The sequence below is a fragment of the Labrus mixtus genome, chromosome 11 (assembly GCF_963584025.1).
Source record: "Labrus mixtus chromosome 11, fLabMix1.1, whole genome shotgun sequence".
Taxonomy (NCBI): domain Eukaryota; kingdom Metazoa; phylum Chordata; class Actinopteri; order Labriformes; family Labridae; genus Labrus; species Labrus mixtus.
In genome coordinates, this window is record NC_083622.1 from 11,938,534 (window position 1) to 11,964,402 (window position 25,869).

Sequence of the window (25,869 nt, forward strand, 5' to 3'; positions counted from 1 at the left end):
GAATGTTATTTTTTTATTTGTGGATTTGTTTTACATTCATATAGAATGAAATATATTTGTGTGTGCATTGAAATACATTTATGAATCCTTCTGTGTGCATTTGTGAATATTGAGACTGATCTAACTCCATAACAGCTATCCTCTGCAGCTCATTGGTGGAGTTTATTTACGCAAGCTTCACGTTGTTGTGTTGTCGTCGTCAGATATTGTAAGTGCTTAAGGAGTTTTGAAGTACTGTTTTTTGCAGTATAAAGAGTCCTGGTACTGGGACACAATTTACATCTGACAATGATGTTCTTGTCATCTTTCCTGTCGACAAAACTTAAGTAATGGGAATATTTCCAGCCGCTGAATGTAAAAATGTATACTTCCATCTTTCAAGCTAGCCAGGGTTGCCAGGTATGTGTGACAACAAATGACAAAACAAGCCCAATGGCCAAAAAAAAACTACCCTCGGCGGCATCTAAAAAGCAGCCCAAATCCGCATATCTGGCAACCATGAAGCTCGCTACCTTCCGGCTTGTCTGAGGTGCGCAATGAAATTAATCTGGGGTTTGTTGCATAAATCTGAAGTGGGGTAATAACAACAACAGTAATGTATTAACAAGTTATTTTTTGTGTGGGTAACTGTAATATTATTACTGGAATTTCATTAGTAATTTGTTACACTTCTCATTACTTGTAAAAGTAATATTATTACTGTAACGCGTTACTAGTGATACGTTACAGACCAACACTGGTCCTACTAGCTGTTTCTATTGATGTTTAGCAGGGCTTGTTCAGGATAAAGGCTTAACATTCTCTATCCCTCATCACAAATAAACTACATATTCAAAAAATATAACTATATAATAATTTATTTTTTCTCTTTCTCTTTCTCTCTTTTCAGATTCACCCAAAAGGACCACAGTGTCAGTCAGTCCCTCTGGTCCAGTGCAAGAAGACAAAAATGTGACACTGACTTGCAGTGCTAATGCCAACCCAGCTGTAAAGAACTACACCTGGTACAGAGCTGATGGAGGCCAGGAGACTTTCATGGAGACTGGAAGTGTTTTAAACATCAAAGCTTCTAGGGAGAGAGGAACTTTTTTCTGCCGTGCAGCAAATGAAGAGGGAAGTGGAAGATCGAACAACACACAGATGGATGTTCAGTGTAGGTATCGTTTGAAACATTTGCATAAATGCAGGTAGGTCAGGCTTTTTTTGTGTAGCGTTTTACAAATGAGGAATGTAAATAATCTTTGTTAATAATGAACATCTTTAGTTTGTACAGATGTTTAAAGCAACTACACAGAGGATTTGAAGCTTTTCAACATTGAGTTGCACAACAATGCACTGCTGGAGCAAATATGGTCAAGGCTACCCTAAGTCAACACAAAAATTACCTCAAAAAATCTAATCCATCAGGTACCCCCAAAATATTCTAGATTCATACTGAATCTTTAAATAAGCTGTTTTGTCAGATGCACTGCAAACAAACAATGGCAATCTTATAAGCATGGGACTCAAGATGATATCACGCCGCAACCTCTGGTTTTCAAAAAATGGAACTGATGCAGAAGAAAAAAGAACCAGAAGTCCCATACACACCCCATATTATAATGTTCATTGTGACAGCAGAAATGGACATGTTAGACTTAGACTTTCTTTATTGTCATTCAAACTTGTACTTTCAGTGCAGATAAGAACAAAATTTTGTTGCATTTGACTCGTTAGTGCAGGATAAAAACAGCAGCAAGTATTCACATAGAAAAACAAGGTGCAGATATAAATAGATATAAAAAGAAAAGCTATGTATAAAATTTCTATACAGATAAATATATTGCACGTTTGTGATGTATGTTATATTGTATTTTACAGTCCAGTGAGGTAGTCCTATGTGGGGGTTTGAGGGGGAATGGAGGGATTTTTGTCTTATGATATGTGGGAAGAAGCTGTTACAGAACCTGGAAGTTCTGCTTCGAAGGCTGCGGAACCTCTTTCCAGAGTCCAGCAGCGAAAACAGTCCTTGGTGGGGGTGGGAGGTGTCTCTGCTGATTTTCTGAGCCCTGGTCAGGCAGCGGATTTTTGCAATCTCCTGGATGGGAGGAAGTGGAGTCTTAATGATCTTTTCCGCCGTCCTCACCACTCTCTAAAAAAATATATTGTGTTCTGATTAGTTATTGTCTTTATCGACTCACACTGTAAGCGGATTGAATTTTCTCATTACTCACCAGTTTGGATTTTATGATGGTTATAAGGCCTGAAATGGTATTTGTACCACCGTCATGGTTCAGTACATGCAGTGATACGACAAAGACGACTGAGTGGAGAAAAAAGGCTCATGGCAGTATTCACACCCTAATCCACTTTCCAGTAATGCTCCAGACTATAAGCTTTTTTTTTTTTCTTAACAAACAAAAGGAAGTAGCAGACACAAGAAAACACAAGAAAAAAGAAAGAGTAATATGGTACACAGCAAAGCTAGAAGACCCACCTCGTTTTTTAAATCAGTTGTGGGGGGAACTTTGGGTTTGCAGTGCATTTGAACATATTGAACATTTTAATGAAGACGCCATTTCCCAGAGGTGCCCATTACCAGAGCAAATAATAGACTGAGAATTGACCCTTGGGGAACACAAAATGTGAGGTGGAAAGGGGATGAGGAAAATTGTATCACAGAAACAGAATGATCTGCCAGATGAATAAGATTGAAACCAATACAGAGCAGTGTTTTTAATGCCATTGTACTCTTTCAGGAAATTCAGGAGGATATCATAGTCTTTCGTATTAAAAGCAGAGCTCAAGTCCAGGAGGATTAAAATTGAACAAGAACTCAACTGGAGATGTTCTGGGTTAAGGTGCAAATCATCTACGAGCGGTAAACCCCAGCTGATGACCCTGCAGCTAACAAGTGGGCATTGGTGGAGATTTGGAAGGCCCAGAGCCTAGCAAGAAAACATACACATTTAGTTGAATGTCTTGTATAGTTATTAAGCAAGGGAAGAGCGTTTTGTTTGGCTTGATTTATTCTGAAAGGGGCAATGTCATCAAGGATTGCCTGACATGTTTTAGAATCACATGAAAGAAATCAGCAACCAAATGAAGGATAGTATGAAACCAGGAGATAAGCACATCGTCTGGGACAGCCTAATATTCATGTTGTGTTAATAACACGGATTAAAGTAAAAAAAAAATTCTCAACGTATAAAACAACGAATAACCAATTTCAATTGGTGTTTTCGATCTAGGTATAAAAAGCTCAAAATCTAGACTGACAGATATGGCCTTGCTTCTTTTTGACAAACGTGACCAATGTCAAATTCATTGTATGCCTATATAAATAAAGTTAAGTTACTAAGTTAAGTTAAAGTAAAGAGTAATAAAAAATATATAGGCATATTTATTTATTTACATATATAGCCAGCAGGGCACATAAAGATATTTTGACATTCGTGTATTCGTCCTATTTTGCATCATAAATCTGAATCTGAGAAGCAACTAGCAAACAAACTAAACATTTTCTATAAATTCAGTGGAGTAAGAAGGTTTTTTCTTTGAGGACAAGAAGGCTTTTTAAAATTTGTGCAGCACTAATGTAGTACTGTACTTCATAACTTTCACCCACTCAGTCGTTAAATGTATCAGAGAAAACTAGTGATAGCTTGTTAAGCTAATAAGAATTGTGTTGTCAAATGGTCCAGTTTAACGGTGACTGATTTTGCTCGACTTTTATTTGTCCGATTGACACCAACTAAAATTATTACAATATTGAAATTGACGGAAATCCTTCGTAGCGACGTAGAACTTTAATGTTGTAATAATATTTCAGATTCACCCAAAAGGACCACAGTGTCAGTCGGTCCCTCTGGTCCAGTGCAAGAAGACACAAATGTTGGGGTTGTATCAAGTCAACTTTGGTTATATTCTTTAATAATTATTTTGAATTATTAATAATATAAATTAAATATCATTAAACTATGTTTAATCTCGTTTTGGGGCACCACCCTGTACTCAGGTAAATATAACCAAAATATCACTCAAATCATTTAATCATTAACCAACAACATACAACACAACTAAGCCACAGTTTGATGTCTGCTTTGCTTAAACAACCAAAAATTTAAAGAAAATATAATTTTCTTCAGAAGGATCCCTTTTAGGATTTAAATTTGGATTACTGTGCATTTACAAGGCAACAAAGCTGGTTTATTGAAGGCCTCACACGGGGCACCATTTGTTGGGGTTGTATCAAGTCAACTTTGGTTATATTCTTTAATAATTATATTGAATTATTCATAATATAAATAAAATATCATTGAGCTATGTTTTATCTCGTTTTGGGGCACCAACCTGTACTCAGGTAAATATAACCAAAATATCACTCAAATCAGTCTCAAATTAGTTATTCAATTACTAATAATATTAATAATTAATAACTATATTTAATAAATTGAAGGCGTGAAATCCGTACACAAAGCCTTCGCACCCAGCTTATATCACAATGCAAATACACCAGTAATCACAAACAACTGCTCTCTTAAATTATAACAGAATTTATTTAAACAAAGCAACATCAATCCAAAATCAATGAACTTAATCAAACAAATAACTATTATAAACTAATCTAAGCAAGTCGAGTGGAAAGATGTCCGTTGATGTCCTTTTGTTATAGGACGGAATAAGACCGTTAACTTTCTGATAATCTGTGATAGTCTGACGCTCTCCGAGAAACTGAGATGCGTTCTATGGACAAGCCGAGCTCGGGATTTGGAACACTGCCGGCCACGGATTACCTGCGCGCCAAAACTTAAAACAAAGGAAGATTGTTGCAGGAAACAGGAGGTGAGCTTGGGTCTCCGAACACTTGAAGTCAGCGCGTGGAAAGAGAGAGAACAATGGAAGTCTTGGAGCTTTGTAGCCTGGCCTGCTCCATGGGGGGTCTACCTCAGGTCCCCTCCAATGAGGAGAGAGAGGTTCCGTTCCCCCCTTATTTCACGCATAGGTGTGAAGTACCGCAGGGGATTCTGGGATTAAGAGTCCTTTTAGGCCTCTTTGTGATCTCAGTGAATAACTCAAATGAAGTGCAGGCCCAAGTCCATTGTTTGACTGTCCTAAGCCTGCGTGGCCCAACACAAATGTGACAATGACTTGCAGTGCTAATGCCAACCCAGCTGTAAAGAACTACACCTGGTACAGAGCTGATGGAGTCGAGGAGACTTTCATGGGGACTGGACGTGTTTTAAACATCAAAGCTTCTCGAAAAAGAGGCCCGTTTTTCTGCAAGGCTGAAAATGAACTGGGAAGTTTTCAATCAACCACAAGACAAATAGATGTACATTGTAGATGTCATTCATCAGTTAAATTTTTCAAAATGTATGAAAATTTCTTTGTTTATCTTTAATTTCCTTTGATTGGAAACTTCAAATCCATAAAAACTTTATTTTGTAGAGGATTACCTTTGTTGTAAATAAAGGGAGAAAAGCGTTATAGATAATGGATGGATGGATAATATACATAGATAAAGTATTTATGGTTGCATGGTTTTCTCCTTGCAGGATAAAATATTGCTTGCGTGAGCACATAAATTCTGCGCGAGAATGCTGTGCAAGCGCTTGCAAAAATAATATGCGTGTGGCTGTTTGAGTTGCACGGATCTCATGTGCGGGTGCAATTCTATTGGCTGGGATAAAACGCCATAGGTCGGTGATGGAGATGTGACATAGAAGAGCGTAGTGCTGTTCCACAAGTGGAATTGTTTTCAGCTGAGAGCTGAGTGAATGCAGGCTCAAGAAACGTATGACGCTGAGTGCTGAAAACACTGAACTACATTGGTTTTGTATTGAAAATAGGTGCTGCCAGTGTTAAAAGCGCCCTCTGTGGACACAGGCCCAGAATGAAAACCGATTGACATGGAGGAACTAGAATTTTTCTTTGCCTCATTCACTTGGACACTCACAGCTGGTCAACTTTTTTTTTTTTTTTTTTTTACAGCCATAAGCCTTATCTTTTACTTTTGCAAATTTGATACAGCATGGCTTTACTTGACTCTCTACTTGTCTATCTTCCCTACATCCATTACAGATGCTCCACAGATCATGTCCTCATCTGATTGCACCAAAACTGCTAACCAGGTCAACTGTTCCTGTGAGTCTACAGGAAATCCTCCTCCCACTTTACAATGGAGTTTGGATGGGTTAGCTGTCAATCACTCAGAAGAGTTTGCAGTCAGTTATGGCACAGGCGGGAGCTTCATCACCATGAGTCAAGCCCAATGGAAGGATCACTTCACTGTACTTTGTCGCAGTTCAAACTCTCTGGGATCTGTTGCTCAGCGATTTCTTTTCTACAGCCTTCCACCATCTGCAGAAAGTCAAGGTTTGTCTCTGAACTGAATATAACTTTTATTGGTAACCGGCACATTTCACAATTTGTTCTCATAATTACTAAGTATTGCCAATAAAGCTTCATGAATGGGTAAGTGATGACGAAAACGTCCTCTGGAAAGCTTTAATATGTGAAAAATGAATTATTATTACATTATGTCCGAATTTACTAAAATAATAATTTCGTTTGAAGCGGAGCTTGAACCATAATCCCATATTGTCCTTCGTATGTTTCAGATAGTGTGATTTCGCCAGTCTTCATCGCCACCATTGTCGTCTTCCTAGTGGTAATATGTGCACTACTAGTGCTAGTATGTGCTCTACTCTTTGTTATCAGGTAGGGTAACAGCAAATCAAACCAAACCGTACAGAGTACCACTATGCAAAATGTTTAAAAACCTCCTACTGGGATTATTATATTCTTTATTTGAGTGAAGATACAGATTCTATATGGTGTTCCTCTGGTCTTCAATTTAAAATCTTTGACATTTTAAGTATTTTTTTGTATTATGAGCAGACCAAGTCTTATCCAGGATATTTTTATTTTTCAATTGAGGCCCACAATTTCAGTCAAATGTTGTGGATCGAAAATGTTGCCAATGTGTTTGTGTTATTTATAGTGTCCTCTGCTCTGCGTCTGTTTGTGAGACATAAACATGACTCTATGCAGCTTTATGAGATGCCAAAAGGACTGGAGAAATGGCCGACCTGTGATTTTACGATGTACCACTGATCTCCTTTTCTATTTTGCTCATGGCAACTTTGGGATTAAATATGACTGAAGGTCTGTAGGTATTTAAAGCTTTTGGTACTTTTAGGTACTATCTAGGGATTGGGCCCGACTGACATGGGATTTTTGGATCCAATACCGATAAAAGGGAGAAAAGAATTCTGATACCGATATATATTGGCCAATCTATCTTTGATCTTTAAAGATACATAGATGTACACACATATTTTGCATGGATCCTTCAAACACAGCTTTCAAACACTTTTGGAAAAGATATATAATGAAGACAATCATTTTTTTATGTTGAACAAAAGCCTTTATTGGCCAGAATAACAACAGTGCACTGAAACACTACACTTTACTTGGAAGTTAAAAAATATAAGAAACTATATAAAACTAAATATCAAACTTAAGTTGAAAGTATCAAATACAACATGCTCATTTCCTTTGTGAAGTAGTCCTGCACCTTACTTCTTCCACCCTCAGCAATCTGAAAAATAAAAACATAAAAAACGATAAAATTACGTATTTCTCTGGCTTTGATAACTGTTGGAAATATAAGACATAATGCAATTACTCAACAATAAAATATATAAAACATGGGTTTAGTCAATATTTAATTTATCTACATATTTTAATGTAAACATTAGCAACCACATTCTACATTATATCTTTAAACAAAAACGTGTGAGAATTACAACAAAATGTTGTGATTCTATGCCATTAATTATTGCAATTTTCTTTACTTATTCAAGCTCAACTTAAGTGGAATCATACAATAGAAAAAAAGATAAGAATATCATGAGTAATAGTTAAGAAAAATAATATACATCAAGTCGGTCAGTCTTTGATTTGAATGCAATTCATCTTTTTCCACTATCAAACACTCAGCTGCAACATCCAGGCCATTTGTGTCTACAAATTCCCTTTCTCTATAATCATCAGCTGACAAGCCTCATTCCTTTGTTACCTGGGAAAATCCTGAAAAATCTAGTGTATGATTGACTGCTCATATCAACATCTTGCTGAACTGCACAGGCTGCTGCTGAGCTGGTCTGTGTTAGAACCCAGAGCTGCTGAATAAACACTAAACGCTCTGAAAAAGACGCTGGGTTCAGTCAAGTACCCACAAGTTACTGATTTTTCTCTCCCTTTATTGGGAGTAGCCTTGCATTAAGATAAACGGACTAACGTAGCATGCGAGATAATTCAACACACTTTAGTGTCAAACCACCACAACTCTGCTTTCTCCTGAGCTGCAGCTGTTATATAGCAGTGATTCCCCTAAACTTCCCATTCGTTCAGCTGCAGCAGGGGGACAGTACACAGCCAATAGCTGGCTAATTATTAGCTCCTCAATGTATTTACAAACGTCTGTTATATAAGCATGAGCAACACATGGGTACAGTTATATAAGAATTATGTTGAACAAGGGAATGACATAGTAAGTGTGTATTAACTCCATTAACCAGTTAATAATAACAACAATAAAATGAATTGTTATTGGTAATATTCATGTTTTGTGCTTATCTAAAGGCAACCGTCAGTCAAAGGTATGTTCAATTCATTGAGGACAGCGGTGGTCTAACAATCTAAGTCAAAATGCGTATGTGTCACAGATTAGGCGATCAATATTTGTACGGTAAGTTTTGCTCTAGTATGTTGCAGCAAAAAAGTTGTTTTACAGAGTATGTCCTGTACTGTGACCGTTGTACATGCACACATAAGAATATTGTTTCTGAAATGCTGCCCAACACCAGCCAAAGTTAGAGCTCCAGTTAAAGACTAATTCTCCACTACCTAGATGTAAACCAGCAGAGTAGACAAACGGCATCTCATAGCGCAGAGAGGATTGACTGTATTTTGAAAATTGAATAAAAGTTATATGTAGGCTGTCTCGTGTTAAAGTGGCGTATCTTGACCAGAGCAAAGTGTAAAAAGCACAGGCATGTGGAAGTTAAAGGGGCTGTATGTAACTTTTTACATGTATAAATCATTTTTTATCGCCCATTAAAAAGCGAACGGTTAACTGATGTGAAAAAGTAGATGTTCACTGTCTATCTGTGTTGCCTGTATAAAGAATTTCCCCGGGTCATATTTTCCGCGAAAACTCCAGGAAGTGACATTTTATGCACGTTCTCAACGTCATCCTCACTCCGCTCCGCTTACAGAGATCAACAGTACAAACTCATCACACACTCCCGGTCTTCACCTCCACAGCCAGAGGCCGCCTTCCACACACTTCTATCCGCCCTAAGAGCTCTCATAGACGGACAAACTCATCACACACACTCCTGCTCTCAGCTAGTGCTGGGCAATATATCGTAAAGCTCGAGTCGATCGATATTTAATTAATGCTTGATACGGAAAAGAGAACATCGATTTTATTTTTTAAACTACTTTGAAGTTTTCTCGCGATATTTCGTTGCTCAGCGACATTTCTGCAGCACCGCTTGTTGCCCCTGAGTAGCCTAGCTCTTGTAAGTGGCCAACACGGAGGAGAAACAGAAAGACGTGAGCGAGGCCAAATTACTTCCAAAAAAAGGGCACATAACGCAGGGCTCGACATTATAACTGGCCCGCTGGCCCGGATGAATGATTGACAGAGTCTGGGCCAGCTGATTGCACGTTCAGCTGGCGGCTTCACTGCTGTCACTTCCGCGAGTGCGCTAGCTACACTCGAATTATACACTCGCACACAGATTTTAACGCAGGTTTTCTCTACTAAAACACACGTTTGGTAAAACGGTTTTAAAATCATCATATCCCGACAAAAGCCGAGCTAAAATCAGCATTCAAAGAAAAAAAATCACCAGAAAAGTTGAGTGACAGCAGGGCATGACAAAAACAGAACGGAGAAAAGTTTCAGCCACAGTGGCAGACAGCTGGAGGAGCTGGAGCACGCTGCAGCTAAATTTCCCCTTAAAGTTAAAGACTAGATCATGGTAAAGATAAAAGTTATTCACAAAGCATCTTAGCCCTTAAGAGAGCTCCAAAAGTAAAGATCTAAGGATGAAGAGTTTCTCACAGAGAAGAAAGAAGGAGAGAAAGGTGATCAGAAGAATTCCAGCTCTATCACAGCCTCATATTAATATCAGATTAAGTAGACTCTTACAGTTACCAGCATGGTGAATAAACATTATTAACAATATAACAATATTTTTATTTTCTAGAATTAGAGCTCAATTAATTAAATAAAAGTTGTAATTGACTTTTGCATCACAATGGTTCAAGAGTAAATTGGTGACTGTTATTTTTCGAATCAAAAGTAAAGTTCCTGGGCCAGTGATTACAATGGTCGGGCCAGTGATATTTTTTTTTTATACAGTGGAGATTCAGTTTTATAGGCTACATTTATAAACTTTAAACGGTATTGCTACAAACGCAGTATTTTTGAAAGTTACAAATAGCCCCTTTAACCTGCATGGAGGCTGGCAGTGCTAGCACTGCGAATGCTAGCCACACTTGGCACAACATTATGACAAAATTTTTCCTGCAGACGCTGTGATCCTGTGTTTCGAGAGCTGTGAGACATGTTAAAACAACTCAATTTAGTTTTCTGAATTTTTTCTCAACTTAAACTACCAGTGGGAATAACAAAACTGTTTACAGTATATTCTTGTAGGTTTATACTATGCTGTTTTTTTCAGGGCTCAGAGGACTCAACACAACCTGCTTAAGAGTCAGGGGTCAGGTAACGCCAGCACAGTTGCCATGAGCCAACTTCTACCAAGTGGAGAAGGAAATGAGGTACTTTATCTTGGAATCCAGCAGTTTTCTACTTAATGTGACCTAAATAAGCACAATAAGCAACCAACATTTTATTTTCAATTGTAGGAACCCAACGAAACAGATGAGGACATTTATGTCAACATGTATGAGCTGAAGAAACCAGGTGTCACCCAACCTGCAACTACCTCTGAGCCAATCAGCACCAACTTACAAAGCTCAAGCCGAAACAACACAGAAGATGCCAGTACAAGTTCAGAGAAGAAAAACGAGGAAAGCAAAGATGTGATTTACACTAGTGTGACTTGGAGGAGCAAAGGGAAGAAGGAGGGAGGAAGCTCTGGGGACACAAATCAGTCAGGTCTCTCTTATCTGGAGGAGAAGCGCTTAGAGGGAGCATTGAATTTTGTGAGCAATGCAGTAGAGATGGTAAATCTATACGACGAAGTGAAGCCTAGAAATGTGAAGAAGGACTTCACAAATTAGAGAAAAGAGTGTGATGCAGACATAGCTTACAGTTCAGTCAGGACCACTTTGTCAAGAAAATGTACTTCATTGCAATTATTTATATTCGGCGGTATGGTTCTGTTTTGGGATCTCCCTGACCTTCCACGTTCTTAAGTTGAATGCATACAAGGAAAGCTTTAGGCAGAGATAAGCAGCAAAGCCAAACAGAGCAGGCATCAATGACAAGCATGACATTGATTGATGCAAGTCATTGCAGCATAAAAGGAGGAGCTGGGGTGGAGGAGGGCTGCAAATGTGGCTTGCAGAGGGAGCAGCAAAGAGTAGGCAGGCTAGAGCAGTTTAAATAAGCGGCATAAGAACTTTTGGCTAATAGAATGCTTTGAAGCAAATCAGCTTGAGGCTTGTGTGAGATCAGCTGTTACCGAAACTCTGGCATGATAGTCGAGCGTGACTCCATTCCCTGCCTGAAACTGAAACGAAGAAACATAGTGACTTCAGTTCTCTTATGCTGGCTAGCTGCAGTTATTTTTTTACAAGTTGTGTCAACGCTGAAGGCATTTCATCCTCAATGAATTTACAGCAACTACTGCAGACCCATAACCTGCAGGGTGATGAAGAATGACTAGTTGTCCTTGGTCTCAATGCAAAGAATTAACCAAACTGTGAGCACAAAACAGAGGCACATTTTAAATGAAAATCAAGTTAAAATCGTCAATCGAGTTGGGTGTGGAAAAAACATCTAAGATTTTATTTGAAGGCCATATATTTTTTTAATGGAAAATAAACAAGAAAAAAGAAAATATACATTCAAGAGAGCAAAACAATATCAAAAGTTCTTAAATCAGCAATAGAAATTCAGCGTTGCGTTAGTTCAGGCAGGGAATCAACACAATGCTCTATATGTCAACCAAATCAAGTGAAGCTTTTGAAAGCCCCTTAGCAACATCTTTCAGCTATCTTCAAATTGTGTGTCTTCATACCATTGCCAAGACTACCACATAGCATATAACACGTGTAACAAGTGTAACAGGAAATAGGAAAGCAAACCAACATTCTGCCAGGTACAAAGCCTTGTTGAAAAAGTTAGAATTTAGAGTGCCTTAATGTTTATGTTCTTTAAGCTAGTGACAGGTTTTGTTTATTAATGAATAAAATTATTCAAATTTCCACTTTTTTTTAACCAATAATAACAAAAAAAAAGTTAATTCGGGGTCTCAGTTGTTAATTTTGTGTGAATTTAGGAAGAATAGATGTTACTAAGGAAATGACTAATGAGGAGCTTGTGTAAATAAATAAATAAATGTCCCAGTAACCAAGGTTTGACTCGAGTCTAATCTGTTTGATGCAAGTCATCGCTTCTTTTTCACTCTAGATTCCTCTTTCTATCTTTGGCTGTTACTTTACAATCTACGCATTTACTGCGCAAAAATAAAAAATAAGAGTTTTATGAACTAAGGGTACATCGAATTTAAAGTTTCACAGGTGAGATTGTCACAGATCGTTTTGCAGAATGGCCGACGAATCACAATACATCTTCTGCATCTTAACAATGTATCATATTCTCATATTTCATCACTTTATCCACATTGCTACAATTTTCATTATGATAATTCAAAGGCAAGTCAAGTTTGCACGTTTAAAAACAGCCTCAACTAACCAATGTGCTTTATTTACAAGGTGTAAAAACAACAGCAGCTTCAAAGAAAGACAATAAAATATATATACACACATGAAGAGGGTTTTACATAAGATGACAGTGGGCCAAGTGTTTTACAGATAAAGCTGGTTGGAGTCAGGGGGGCCAAACAGAACTACCTACTTTTTTTGCTCATTTAGTATTAAAACGTTTTGTGCCATCCAGTCTTTCGAGTAGTATTTGCAGGGAGTGGGGGTTATTGCTTTTGAGAGGGATATATATTTACATGTCATCTGCAAACCAGTGGAAGGATAAACCGTGCTTCCTTATTAGGGAGACCAGTGGCAGCATGGACAGGGAAAAACAAAAAAGAGGTGATAAAACTGAGCCCTGAGGAACCCCACAGGTGAGGGCAGCAGAGGGAGAAAAGCTATATCCTAGGCATACTTTAAAACTTCCGTTTTCCGAGTATGAATTGAGCATATTTAGCCTGGATCCCAACCCAGTCTTTAAGCCTGGTGATAATTATTTTGTGGTCAACCGTCTAAAATGCGGCGCTGTGTCCCCATTGTCTGCTGCTAAAAACAAATCATTAAGAACTTTTAAAAGAGCTGTTCAGTGCTGTGGTTTTCTCTAAAATCTGATTGGAGTTTTTAAATATTTGATTATTGCTTAAAAATTGATTCATTTGTTTATTGATTACTCTTTCGAGAATTTTGGATAGTAATGGGAGTTTCGAAATGGGTTAAAATTTGATCAAATGTTAGGATCTAGGTTAGGTTTTTTTAAAGAGACTAAACCACTGCATGTTTAAAATCGGTCTGGAAGAATCCCATGGAGAGGCAGCTGTTGATGAAGGAGAGGATGCTAATAATTTTAAATGTTTCTTTAAAAAGGCAACGGAGAATACAAGCAGATGTCCATGATGTGGGCTTCAAATGAAGGATTATTTCTTGCAGAGAGGAGAGAGATAATGGATCAAATCGATTAAAGAATTGCACAGCTGACCGAGGGTCTGGCTGTGGTGCAGACGGTGGTAAAATTTGCTTTTTTATATCAATTGATTTTTCCACAAAGAATTCTAAAAAATCTTGTAATTTTCTGTGCAAGAGACTGGAGAGGTGTAGTCAGTGAGTCAGGCCCCATACACACGTATACGATTTTTTTGAAAACGGAGTATTTTCTCTCCCTTTTGGCCTCCCGTCCACATGAAAACAATTGAAAACGGAGTTTTTGGTCACTGCAAACGAAGTCTTTGAAAAACGCATTCCAAGGTGGAGATTTTTTTTAAATCACGTTTACTTGTATTCGTGTGAACAGTTAAAACAGTTAAAACGGAGCTTTTTGTAATAGTGACGTAATTAAGTCGACTTGCATGCTCGCAATGTTCCCTTACAGTGTTTGATGTGAATGAGATACAGCTATTATCGCCACCTACTGGCCTGGCATGCTTATGTGAGCGTTTTCCATCTTTTTTGCGTTGCCATGTGGACTGAGAGATTTTTTAAAAACTGCTGGTGTGGACGGGATTTTTTTTGCAACCGGAGGGGGAGGAAACAGGTTTTTAGAAATATCCATATACGTGTGGACGTGGCCTCAGTGAGTTTACGGTTTTTATTAACCTTGGGTCTGTTGAAGTTTTGTGTTGTGAGATCGCATAAGTACTTTGTCCTTGCTAAAAAAGTCCTTTGCTCAATACCAAGACTCTGTCAAAGCAGCAAGTCATAAGAGACTTGGAGTTTGACTTTTTTCCATTTTCTTTCTGCCTTTCTACAGCTTCAAACAGTCAGATAAACCTGAACTCCCCTTTTATTTTGAAAGTACTTTTAAAATCTGATAACATCAGACTGAAATATAAAAGGCACGTGCGTTAAGGAACTACATCTTCAGTTTTTGGACCGAACACACCCCTCTGTAACATAGTTTGGCTACGTTTACAGATACAGACTACAGCAGGCTGAAACGTTACCTAGTGAAGCTACTGATTGTTGTCACACACAGCCACCAGCTGATCCCTGCATGAGAAGCAAAGAAACGATACCCAATTAAACAGCAACACTTTACGAGCTCTTTCTGTATGAAAGTCAGCAAAAAAAGTCTGTAATGTCCTCCTATTTGTACAGCAGGTACGACTTAAGCCTGGCTCACACTGCCGGATAATCGGACCTCAAATCGGCCTGATTCCTCCTTTCCGATAATCGCGGGGTCAGCTCTCATAATGTTACTTTGTATGACAAATGGCTGTACAGTAAACTCTGCTTTCAAAAGCAGCTTTCACTGTTGTTCATTTCCTGTTGCATGACACATACTTTTCTTTGTCGTCAGCCTTACTTCACTGAACAATAAACATTTGTTGTCAACTTTGCTAACCTATTCACCCTTCCTTCCTCTTCCTCCTCTCCCCCACACAAAGGCTTCTCTGTGCTGCAGCAGGTGAGAAGCTGGAACATCACTGTACCTAAAACAGTGACTGCAGTGGAGGGGAGCTGTGCTGTGGTACCATGTCAGACAAAAGCTCATGTCCGGGTCACCTGGTATCAATACAATAAGATATATTATCCTGTGGTGTATGACAGATATCCTCCTACAGTGGAACAACAGTTCAGAGGACGCACCTCAGTAAAGGGAGCAGCCACAGAGGGTAGCTGCACCCTGAAGATTAAAAATTTAAGAAGACCAGACAACAACCTTAAAGTCTATGTGTGGATCAGTCCAGACTCAATAACAAGTCAGAAATTCTTTGATCGAACTGTTACGATCAATAAATAGAGCACTTGACTCTGAAACCTTAAGCAAAAGAAGATGGGGATTAGCTTGGCAACCTTGCAGTATTTACTGCCATGGTTTATGTGGAACACAGTTGCCATTGTTGTTTGTTTATTCTTGCAAATAATATTCCTAATGTTGCTGACTACAACTAAAGGCTACAAAAATGCTGATCCTATAAACACCACAAATTTGAATATGTCACTTATGAAATACATTTGTACACTGTAAGAAAACAATCGTACCTAATGTGAAAACACCTTTAAATAATTTTATATTTACTGTCCTTCAGTTTCACTTGGAAAAAAAATACAAATGCTGACTTTGAGTAAGAATTAAAGTGCTTTTTTCACAATTGTGTTATGATTAGAAATGTAATTTATATAGTCGCCTGCTTATTTCATGCTTCATGATTAGGCAGGACGCTTTGACAGAAAAGTTTGAGTTGTCACCTCCTGTATGTTATTGCATTGAAAATAACTCATAAAAAGTACAGAACATTCCATGCTAACATGAATGTTGCTGGGTTTTTTTTACTTCCTCATTTTTAAGTCAATTATTGCATGCTGTTTGGAAAGGTGGCCAAATGATGAGGAACTTCACTTCTCTAAACATCCTTCACCTCTCTGCTCAAAAAGACCTGACAAAAAGGTACGTTTATAAAACTTTTATATAACTTTATCCTTTTTCGGGAAATAAAACAAATCAACATGTTTGATGTCATAAAGCTGCATCATTTTTGCTCTTGCAGGTTGATCAAACAAACTTTGTTACAGGGGAAAGAAAAAAAACATTCACTCTGATCAAGTTTTAAACATTTTAAAGCTCTCATGCAGTTTTTCTTCTGGGCATTATTACTGATTATTAATTATTAAATAGTTTCCTTAAAGAGGTTGTAAACAAACTGAATTCAAGTAAAAAACATAAAACACTTGTCTCTTTTCCTTGAGGCAGGCAGTCAAACTTCCTGTTTTTTTATTTCATAATAATTTCATCATCTACGTTTTAGTAATGAGCATCTTTACTTGAATTGAATGAAATGCAGAAAGATTTCAATTTAAACCTTAAAATGAGAAGCTGCACACCTTGAAGTCTTTTAGTTTTGTTGGAATCAATTTAGTTAACTAAATTCTGGATCCAACCTTTTCCACATTGATGAAGATTTAAACATTTCAAGATATTTCTCCATCTGCAACTTCTGCAAAGATCACATTCAACAACAGCCTCAAAATGAAATCTAAGTTTATTTGGAGCGAAGTACACTAAACTGTAAATCTACATGTATTCTCTCCAGACTTTCTGCCTCTTCTGAAACACAAAGATGGCTGCAGCTCTGACTCTCCTCCTCACTGGCTGTCTGCTGCAAGGTGAGATGCTCACTTATATTTATCAAAGAAATTAGCTACTAATGTGTTCTGCTTTCTTGATATCATAATGTAGAGATTTGGTGTTAAATTCACAACTTTAATGTAAAAAAGCTGTGTGAAAATGATGAATCCTCTGAGTTTTATGTGAAGACTATTTTATCATTGAAAGCATACTGATAAGATTTTTAGAAATAGAGCCATCAATAAAATATATCATGACTTTATCTTTTGTTTGTTTATTTAACAGAGACACGTGTAATGAACATTGCTGATTTTAGTAATATAGACATTATGAACTCAATATGAATAAGGATTGTATTGTAAATGTATAATTGTAATAAGGATTTGTTTCTTGTGTTTCAGGTGCCCTGTGTGGAAAGTTTGAGATCATTATACCAAATACTATAGAGGTTCTGAAGGGATCCTGTGTGACAATCCCCTGCTCCTTTGACGTAGACGATCAACATAATGTCAACTTAGATAACACATGTAAAGCATTATGGAAAGAATCTGATAGCAGACTTGTTGTGTTTGATAGCAGTAATCCACAACAGAGTACAATCAAAGGACAATTAATCGGTGACTTAACAAAAAAAGACTGCACCACAACCCTGGATGACATGCAACCTCAAAACAACAAAGAGTATTATTTTAGATTGGAATGTGACATTCTGAAATACTATTTTCATGACATGAAAATTTCAGTCGAAGGTAGGTTTCAAATTAAACTAATTAACAGTTCAGTCATGTAGTAGTTCTCTGACCTTATCATTCATTACTTTAAAATAAAGATAAATCAAACCTTTGATAGTAGAGAGAAATAACTGCTTATGTATCTTCTGAACAGATGATCCACCCAGACCGACTCTGACTCCGCCCACACTGAAAGTGAAGGAGGGAACCTCAGTGAGTTTGACGTGCTCTGCTCCAGCTCCCTGTCTGTCTCTTCCTCCAAATCTGACATGGAGCCCCGGCCTGGGTGAAGATCAGGAGACCCTGCAGGAGAATCAGGACAAAACTAAAGTCAAGATCTCTGTGCTGAACTTCAAAGCATCACACCTCCATCACGGACAGGAAATCTCCTGTACTGCTGTCTACAGAAAACAAGATGGCAGCACTGAGTCATCTGTGAACATCAGTTTAACAGCTGACATTACATGTGAGTATGTGTGTTTTGTGATTAAATTGATTACATAAAATACATGCTTCTTCTTCTATGTTTGTTGTTTTGTAATCATTTAGCAAACAGTTACGAGCATGGCCGTCACCTGGGTTGTGCATACAGCCATGTGTGATAACCTTCTTTTCTCTCCACTCAGATGTTTGATTGTAGATGTATTCATTGTATGAACATGGTTTGTTGTTTAGCCTCTACATAAATGATCTAATAAATGAATGCTATTAGGACAGACATCCTAATGTACGCTGATGATACTATCATTTTTGAACATGCAACAACAAACCAGCAAGCTGCACGTAAGCTAACAGCAGTGATGACTAATGTCACACAGTGGTTTAATAACTCCTGTCAATACTTAAACATAAAGAAAACAATCTGCATGTTTTTCACAAAGACGTCAACAGATCATTTGACACTCAGTGTTTTCATAACAGGGTTAAAGGTCACAGTTGCATCTGATTATAAATGAATGTAACACTGGACTTTAATCTCCCATTTCAAAAACTAATTAAGATGGTGACAAACATAGTAAAGTTTATATTTTCATATTTCAACCAACTGTTTATCCGCTGAGGAAGCAACACTGTATTGTAGACGTCATAGGTCTACATTGTTATTAGAGGTGGGAATCACCAGCGGCCCCAAGCTACGATATTATAACGATGCTTGAGTCACGATACGATATTATTGTGATTTTAAACATTTTGCATTACATAGAATTGTGATATAATATATTGAATTTCATTTTTTTAACTGCATATTATGTACACAAAATTAAACTAAACCAAGAACTGTTTTGTCAAATAAGGAGAAATTCTCAGTCTTTTCGTCTCACTTCTGTCTGTTCATTTTTACACAACGGGAGTCGAGCCCACAGACTGACCAACACTGTGATAAAAGAAAAAGGCTGCATGCACCTCACAATCTGAACTGATGGTGTTTCAGTCTGATTAAACTTTACTGAAAACAAACATGTACGGATGACTGAACAACTGCAGTCATTTTTACCAATGTAACTTGCTCAAAATGATTTGTGCAACCCCTTCAGCAATTAAAAAAAAACAAAAAAACATATTTGCTATTAATAAAAAGAAAATATTGATACTTGGCAGCTATAAATTGATATAATATTGCTAGCAGAATATTGTGATTCTATGCTGTATCTATTTTCCCCCACCTCTAATTGGTATGCTGTCTCATGTAGGCCTACGTCTCCTGCTTTGATGTCCTGCTTTTAGGTATCTTATTTGTTTTACCAGGAGAACAGTATTACTGTCCTGTTTTAATGCACATCTCTCTTTTAAGTGTTTCATATGTGCTTCTAGATTTACAATTTTGTTGTCCCACTTTAGTCTGTTTTACATATTGCTGCTGTCTATGGTGGCTAAACTTGTGCATTACAGAAATGTTATGAATGTGCATTGTCTTTATAACTTTAAATTTTATTAATAAAAATAAATAAAAATGAATGCACTGAACGGTGAAGACCAAACCGTGATGGCTCTGCACGAGTACACATACCGTTATAGTCCTACTCAGTGTTGGGCTCGTTATTGAAAAAAAGGAATATATTACTCATCACTCTTTAAGTAATTTAATTACTTTACTTATTACTCCCTGCCATCAGTAATATGTTACACTACTTGTTATATTACTTTTCGTAATAAGCCACAACTTTCATTAGTTCTTTTTCGCTTTTAGCTGTCCTCGATTAAAATCCAGTCTTGGTTGATTTGTAGACATTGTAGGGCTACAGCTATTCTCCGCAGCTCATTGGTGGAGTTTATTTACGCAAGCTTCATGTTGTTGCGTTGTCGTCAGATGTTGTAAGTGCTTAAGGAGTTTTGAAGTCCTGTTTTTTGCAATATAAAGAGTCCTGGTACTGGGACACAATTTACATCTGACAATGATGTTCTTGTCATCTTTCCTGTCGACAAAATTTAAGTAATGGGAATATTTCCAGCCGCTGAATACATGTATGCTTCCATCTTTCAAGCTAGCCAGGGTTGCCAGGTATGTGTGACAACAAATGACAAAACAAGCCCAATGGCCAAAAAGAACAACCCTCGGCGGCAACTAAAAAAAAGCCCAAATCCGCGGGAAAACCACATATCTGGCAACCATGAAGCTCGCTACCTTCCTACTTGTCTGAGGTGCACAACAAAATTAATCTGGGGTTTGTTGCATAAATCTGAAGTGGGGTAATAACAACAACAGTAATGTAGTAACAAGTTATTTTTTGTGTGGGTAACTGTAATATTATTACTGGAATTTCATTAGTAATTCGTTACACTTGTAAAAGTAATGTTATTACTGTAACGCGTTACTAGTGATACGTTACAGACTAACACTGGTCCTACTAGCTGTTTCTATTGATGTATAACAGGGCTTGTTCAGGATAAAGGCATAACTCTTCTCTATCCCTCATCACAAATAAACTACATATTCAAAAAATACAACTTTATTTTTTCAGATTCACCCAAAGGGACCACAGTGTCAGTCAGTCAGTGTACAATTGCTTGCGTGAGTAATATTGTATCCTGCGAGGACAAAATCATGCTTTGAGTGCGAAAAGAAAAATCCCCTCGGCAGCGAGCAGGAGAGAGCACTGTAGTTACGCGCTCAGGGTGAGATTTTGCTCGTGCTCAAAGCATGGTTTTCTCCTTGCAGGTTACAATATTGCTTGCGCAAGCAGATAAATTCTGCACACGAATGCTGTGCAAGTGCTCGCAAAAATAATATACGTGCGTGGCTGTTTGAGTTGCACGCGCAGCTCCTTTAAAGTTGCGCATGGATCTCGTGCGCACGCGATTTTATTGGCTGGGATAAAACGCTATAGGTCGGTCATGGAGATGTGACATAGAAGAGCGTAGTGTTGTTCCATAAGTGGAATTGTTTTCAACTGAGAGCTGAGTGAATGTAGACTCAAGAAACGTATGACGCTGAGTGCTGAAAACACTGAACTACATTGGTTTTGTATTGAAAATAGGCGCTGCCAGTGTTAAAAGCGCCCTCTGTGGACACAGGAGTAGAATGAAAACCGATTGACATGGAGGAAATATAATTTTTCTTTGCCTCATTCACTTGGACATTCACAGCTGGTCAACTTTTCTTTTCTCTTTTTTACAGCCATAAGCCTTATCTTTTACTTTTGCAAATTTGATACAGCATGGCTTTACTTGACTCTCTACTTGTCTCTCTTCCCTACATCCATTACAGATGCTCCACAGATCATGTCCTCATCTGATTGCACCAAAACTGCAAACCAGGTCAACTGTTCCTGTGAGTCTACGGGAAATCCTCCTCCCACTTTACAATGGAGTTTGGATGGGTTAGCTGTCAATCACTCAGAAGAGTTTGCAGTCAGTTATGAGCATCGAAATGGTACAGGTGTGAGCCTCATCACCATGAGTCAAGCCCAATGGAAGGATCACTTCACTGTGCTTTGTCGCAGCTCAAACTCTCTGGGATCTGCTTCTCAGCGATTTATTTTCTACAGCCTTCCAACATCTGCAGAAAGTCAAGGTTTGTCTCTGAACTGAGTATAACTTTTATTGGTAAGTGGCACATTTCACAATTTGTTCTCATAATTACTAAGTATTGCCAAGAACGCTTTATGAATGGGTAAGTAGTGAAGGTGAATTCCTCTTGAAAGCTTTAATATGTCCTGATTTAACAACTTACAAAAATGAATAATTAATACGTTATGTCCGAATTTATTAAAATAATAATCTCGTCTGAATAAGAGCTTGAACCATAATCCCGTATTGTCCTTTGTATGTTTCAGTGATTTTGCCTATCTTCATCGCCACCATTGTCGTCTTCCTAGTGCTAGTATGTGCTCTACTCTTTGTTATCAGGTAGGGTAACAGCAAATCAAACCAAACCGTACAGAATACCACTATGCAAAATGTTTAAAAACCTCCAACTTGGAATTTTATATTCTTTATTTGAGTGAAGATACAGATTCTATATGGTGTTCCTCTGGTCTTCAATTTAAAATCTTTGAAATGTTTAATATTTTTTGGTATTATGAGCAGACCAAGTCTTATCCAGGTAATTAATATTTTTCAATTGAGGCCCACAATTTCAGTCAAATGTTGTGGATCGAAAATGTTGCCAATATATTTGTGTTATTTATAGTGTCCTCTGCTCTGTGTCTGTTTGTGAGACATAAACATGATTAAAACCGCAAGCGGTGATGAAGGGCCCTCGCACCCCTGTGCATGTCGGGGTGTGTTGCGACCACGGGAGTGCAGCAGCAGCGGAACGTGGCTAAGCAGCAGGCCGTGCAGTTTGATTTGTGTAAAAGTCGTAGTACTGGCATGTTGAAATAGGCAACGCAATGAAGATCACGTAATATTTTGATGTAGAGCAGTTCAGGCTGGCACTGTCATGATAGCTATGACATTTAGAGGAAATTGAGCATTGTATATAGCATGTAGTACTTACTCTTTGCAGTAGGGGGCGCTATTTTTGAAGTTGACTAATGTTATGCCAATGTGTTCAGAGGCCATCCCTGATCATACCTTTGATTTGATTTAATTTGATGCAGATCAGAAAAAGTATCTGAGATGCAGTATCGCCTCTTTCCAGTAGGGGGCGATTTATTAATGGCATAATTGTATTAGGTTAGATGTGATCATGCCAGTATTGACATTGTTCATGTGAAATTTTGAGAAAATCTGACATTGTATATGGGATGTACTACTTAATGTTTGCAGTAGGGGGGGCTATGGTTACAATTTATTATTGCTATGTGACTGTGTTCAGAGGCCAACCCTGATTATACATGTGAAATTTGGAGCAAATCTGACATTGTATATAGGAAAAAGTACTTATACTTTGCAGTAGGGGGCGCTATAGTTAAACTTTATTATTGTTTTGGGATGGTGTTCAGAAGCGAACCCTGATTATACCTGTGAAAATTGGAGCAGATCAGACAAAGTGAGTACATGAGATGTAGTAGTCCCGACAAGCTTAATATGCATACCAATTTTCGTGAGTGTACGTGAAAAAACCCTTTATGGAGAGGCATTTTTGAAAATTTCAAGGGGGCGCCACTGAGCCATTTTGCAAATTTCTTTTACGAAACCACCAAAATATCAAATTTTGCGCGAGACCTGATGACTGTGGAATGTTTGGTGAGTTTTCGGGCGCGTTCAGGCCCTCAAAAGTGGACGCAAAGAGGAGGAACAATAAAAAGAAGAATAATAATCGCTAAGGTTCCACGAGGGTCTTACGCATTTGTCAGTGCTTGGGGCCCTAATAATCACTAGGGCTTCAAGAGGGTCCTCGCACGGTTTGTGCTCGGGCCCTAAATATGTAGCTTTATGAGGCACCTAAAGGACTGGAGAAACATCAGTATTTCCTGACGTAAATTTCAGATGTACCGCTGATCTCTTACTCTCTTTTTTGCTCAAAGCAACTTTGGGATTAAATATGACTGAAGATATGTAGTTATTTAAAGCTTTGTGTACTTTTGAGTACTATCAATCATTAGAATAAAGGAGATTTGGAAGAGTATTGTTTTAAAACAGGTCGAAAGTATCAAATTATGAAAACTGTTCTTTACTGATTGGTGTGCTGTGATACAGTTTGCAGCTTCTCAATAAGCCCTTTGTTTGCAGGCAGGTGTAGCGAAGTCCGAGTGGAAAACCTACGAGTTTTGCTCTAGTATGTTGCAACAAAAAAGTTATGGCATGAAGTAATCATGAATATTTCCTCTACTTGACAGAGTATGTCCTGTACTGTGACCTTTGCACATGCACACATAAGAATGTTGATGCTGAAATGCTGCCCGCCACCAGCCAAAGCTATAGGCGGGCACTAATGCTCCACTACCTAGATGTAAACCAGCATAGTAGACAAGTGGCATGTCATAGCGCAAAGAGGTTTGACTGTATTTTGATCTAGAAAATGGAGTAAAAGTTGTATGTAGGCTGTCTCGTGTTAAAGTGGCGCATCTTGACCAGAGCAATGCGTAAAAAGCACAGACATGTGGAAGTAAACCTGCAAGGAGGCTGGCAGTGCTAGTACTGCTAATGCTCGCCACACTCAGCACAACATTTAGACAACTTTTTTCCTACAGACGATGTGATCCTGTGATCTGTTAACAGTGTTAAAATAACTAAATATGGACTGTTCCCTGAGTTTTTTCTCAACTTTAGACTAGGGAAAAACAAAGATATTTTCAGTATATTCTTGTAGGTTTATACTATGCTGTTTTTTTCAGGGCTCAGAGGACTCAACACAACCTGCTTAAGAGTCAGGGGTCAGGTAACGCCAGCACAGTTGCTATGAACCAACATCTACCAAGTGGAGAAGGAAATGAGGTATTTTATCTTGGAATCCAGCAGTTTTCTACTTGTCACTGTCACTTAAATAAGCAGAATAACCTTACAACCAACATTTCCTTTTGATTGTAGGAACCCAACAAAACAGATGAGGGCATTTATGCTAACACCACTGAGCTGAAGAAACCAGGTGTCACCCAACCTGCAACTATCTCTGAGCCAATCAGCACCAACTTACAAAGCTCAAGCCGAAACAACACAGAAGATGCCAGTACAAGTTCAGAGAAGAAAAACGAGGAAAGCAAAGATGTGATTTACACTAGTGTGACTTGGAGGAGCAAAGGCGAGAAGGAGGGAGGAAGCTCTGGGGACACAAATCAGTCAGGTCGCTCCTATCTGGAGGAGAAACGCTTGGAGGGAGGATTGAACTTTGTGAGCAATGCAGTAGAGATGTTAAATCTATACGACGAAGTGAAGCCTAGAAATATGAAAAAGGACTCTGAATGTGAATATGCCCAGGTTAAATTTAGAGACTAGAGTGAGATGCAGACATAGATTACAGTTCAGTCCGGACTGGGCCTGGGCGATAAAACTAAATGATAATTATTGCGATGTAATTTTTGTCAATAAATATGAAAAATGTTCGATAAAAGTTTGATAGATTTAATCATGTAATTACACCACCAACCACTGGGAAGTGGGGAGCACTAATGTTCCTTGAGCGCTACGTGCACTGTGCTTATAATGGTGAAATATTTCATTATAGTTTGTCATGTTCTGAATAATTAAACCATAATTAACCACCTTGTTTTTTCAACTTTAACTCAGGAGCCAAAATCAGCCTTTAAATTTGAAAGAAATAATGATCGACAATTATCAATATCGACTGATATGACATTTTTTATCGTGATAACACTTTTAGTCATGTCACGCAGGCCTACTCGCTATCATAGTTTGGCTCAGTTTACAGCAACAGACTACAGCAGGCTGTAACGTTATCTAGTGAAGCTACTGATTGTTGTCACACACAGCCACCAGCTGATCACTGCATGAGAGCAGACGGGGTGGAGGGAACAGAGAAAAGACGAAGCAGTGTTTGAAACAACGAAACGATACACAATTGAACAGCAACACTTTATGAGCTCTTTCTGTGTGAAACTCAGCAAAAATTCTATGAAAATATATCATAAAAGTCTGTAATGTCTTCCTATTTGTACAGCAGGTACAACTTAAATGCTGCCTACTTTTCACTGAGACTCTGCACAGGGATTTAGCGGTAGTTAATACACCATATTTATACATTTTCCATCCATCTGCAGACCATGTGCATAT

The 25,869-nt window shown here is 38.1% G+C and overlaps 3 protein-coding genes and 1 long non-coding RNA gene across 4 annotated transcripts in view; all 4 read left to right on the plus strand.

Annotated features, from left to right (window-relative positions):
* Positions 1–9,405, plus strand: part of LOC132983671 (sialoadhesin-like) — a 48,676-nt gene extending 39,271 nt beyond the window's left edge. Inside the window, exon 5 of the mRNA XM_061050097.1 lies at positions 9,267–9,405. Coding sequence (XP_060906080.1) covers positions 9,267–9,268 — 2 coding nt within the window. The 3' untranslated portion in view covers positions 9,269–9,405. The remainder of the gene's footprint in view (positions 1–9,266) is intronic.
* Positions 1–12,286, plus strand: part of LOC132983663 (B-cell receptor CD22-like) — a 100,788-nt gene extending 88,502 nt beyond the window's left edge. Inside the window, exons 9-11 of the mRNA XM_061050084.1 lie at positions 6,603–6,702; positions 10,746–10,845; positions 10,933–12,286. Coding sequence (XP_060906067.1) covers positions 6,603–6,702; positions 10,746–10,845; positions 10,933–11,310 — 578 coding nt within the window. The 3' untranslated portion in view covers positions 11,311–12,286. The remainder of the gene's footprint in view (positions 1–6,602; positions 6,703–10,745; positions 10,846–10,932) is intronic.
* A 2,021-nt stretch (positions 12,287–14,307) lies between these two features.
* Positions 14,308–16,078, plus strand: LOC132983676 (uncharacterized). Its single transcript, XR_009674863.1, has 2 exons — positions 14,308–14,527; positions 15,342–16,078. It is a non-coding gene; the product is annotated as an uncharacterized LOC132983676 (long non-coding RNA).
* A 1,675-nt stretch (positions 16,079–17,753) lies between these two features.
* On the plus strand, positions 17,754–25,341 carry LOC132983180 (nectin-4-like). The gene is made up of 6 exons (XM_061049413.1): positions 17,754–17,772; positions 17,909–18,220; positions 21,461–21,766; positions 22,029–22,101; positions 24,477–24,576; positions 24,670–25,341. Exons 1-6 carry the CDS (start codon positions 17,754–17,756, stop codon positions 25,072–25,074), a joined length of 1,215 nt encoding a protein of 404 aa, XP_060905396.1. The 3' UTR covers positions 25,075–25,341.
* The last annotated feature ends 528 nt before the right edge of the window (positions 25,342–25,869 follow it).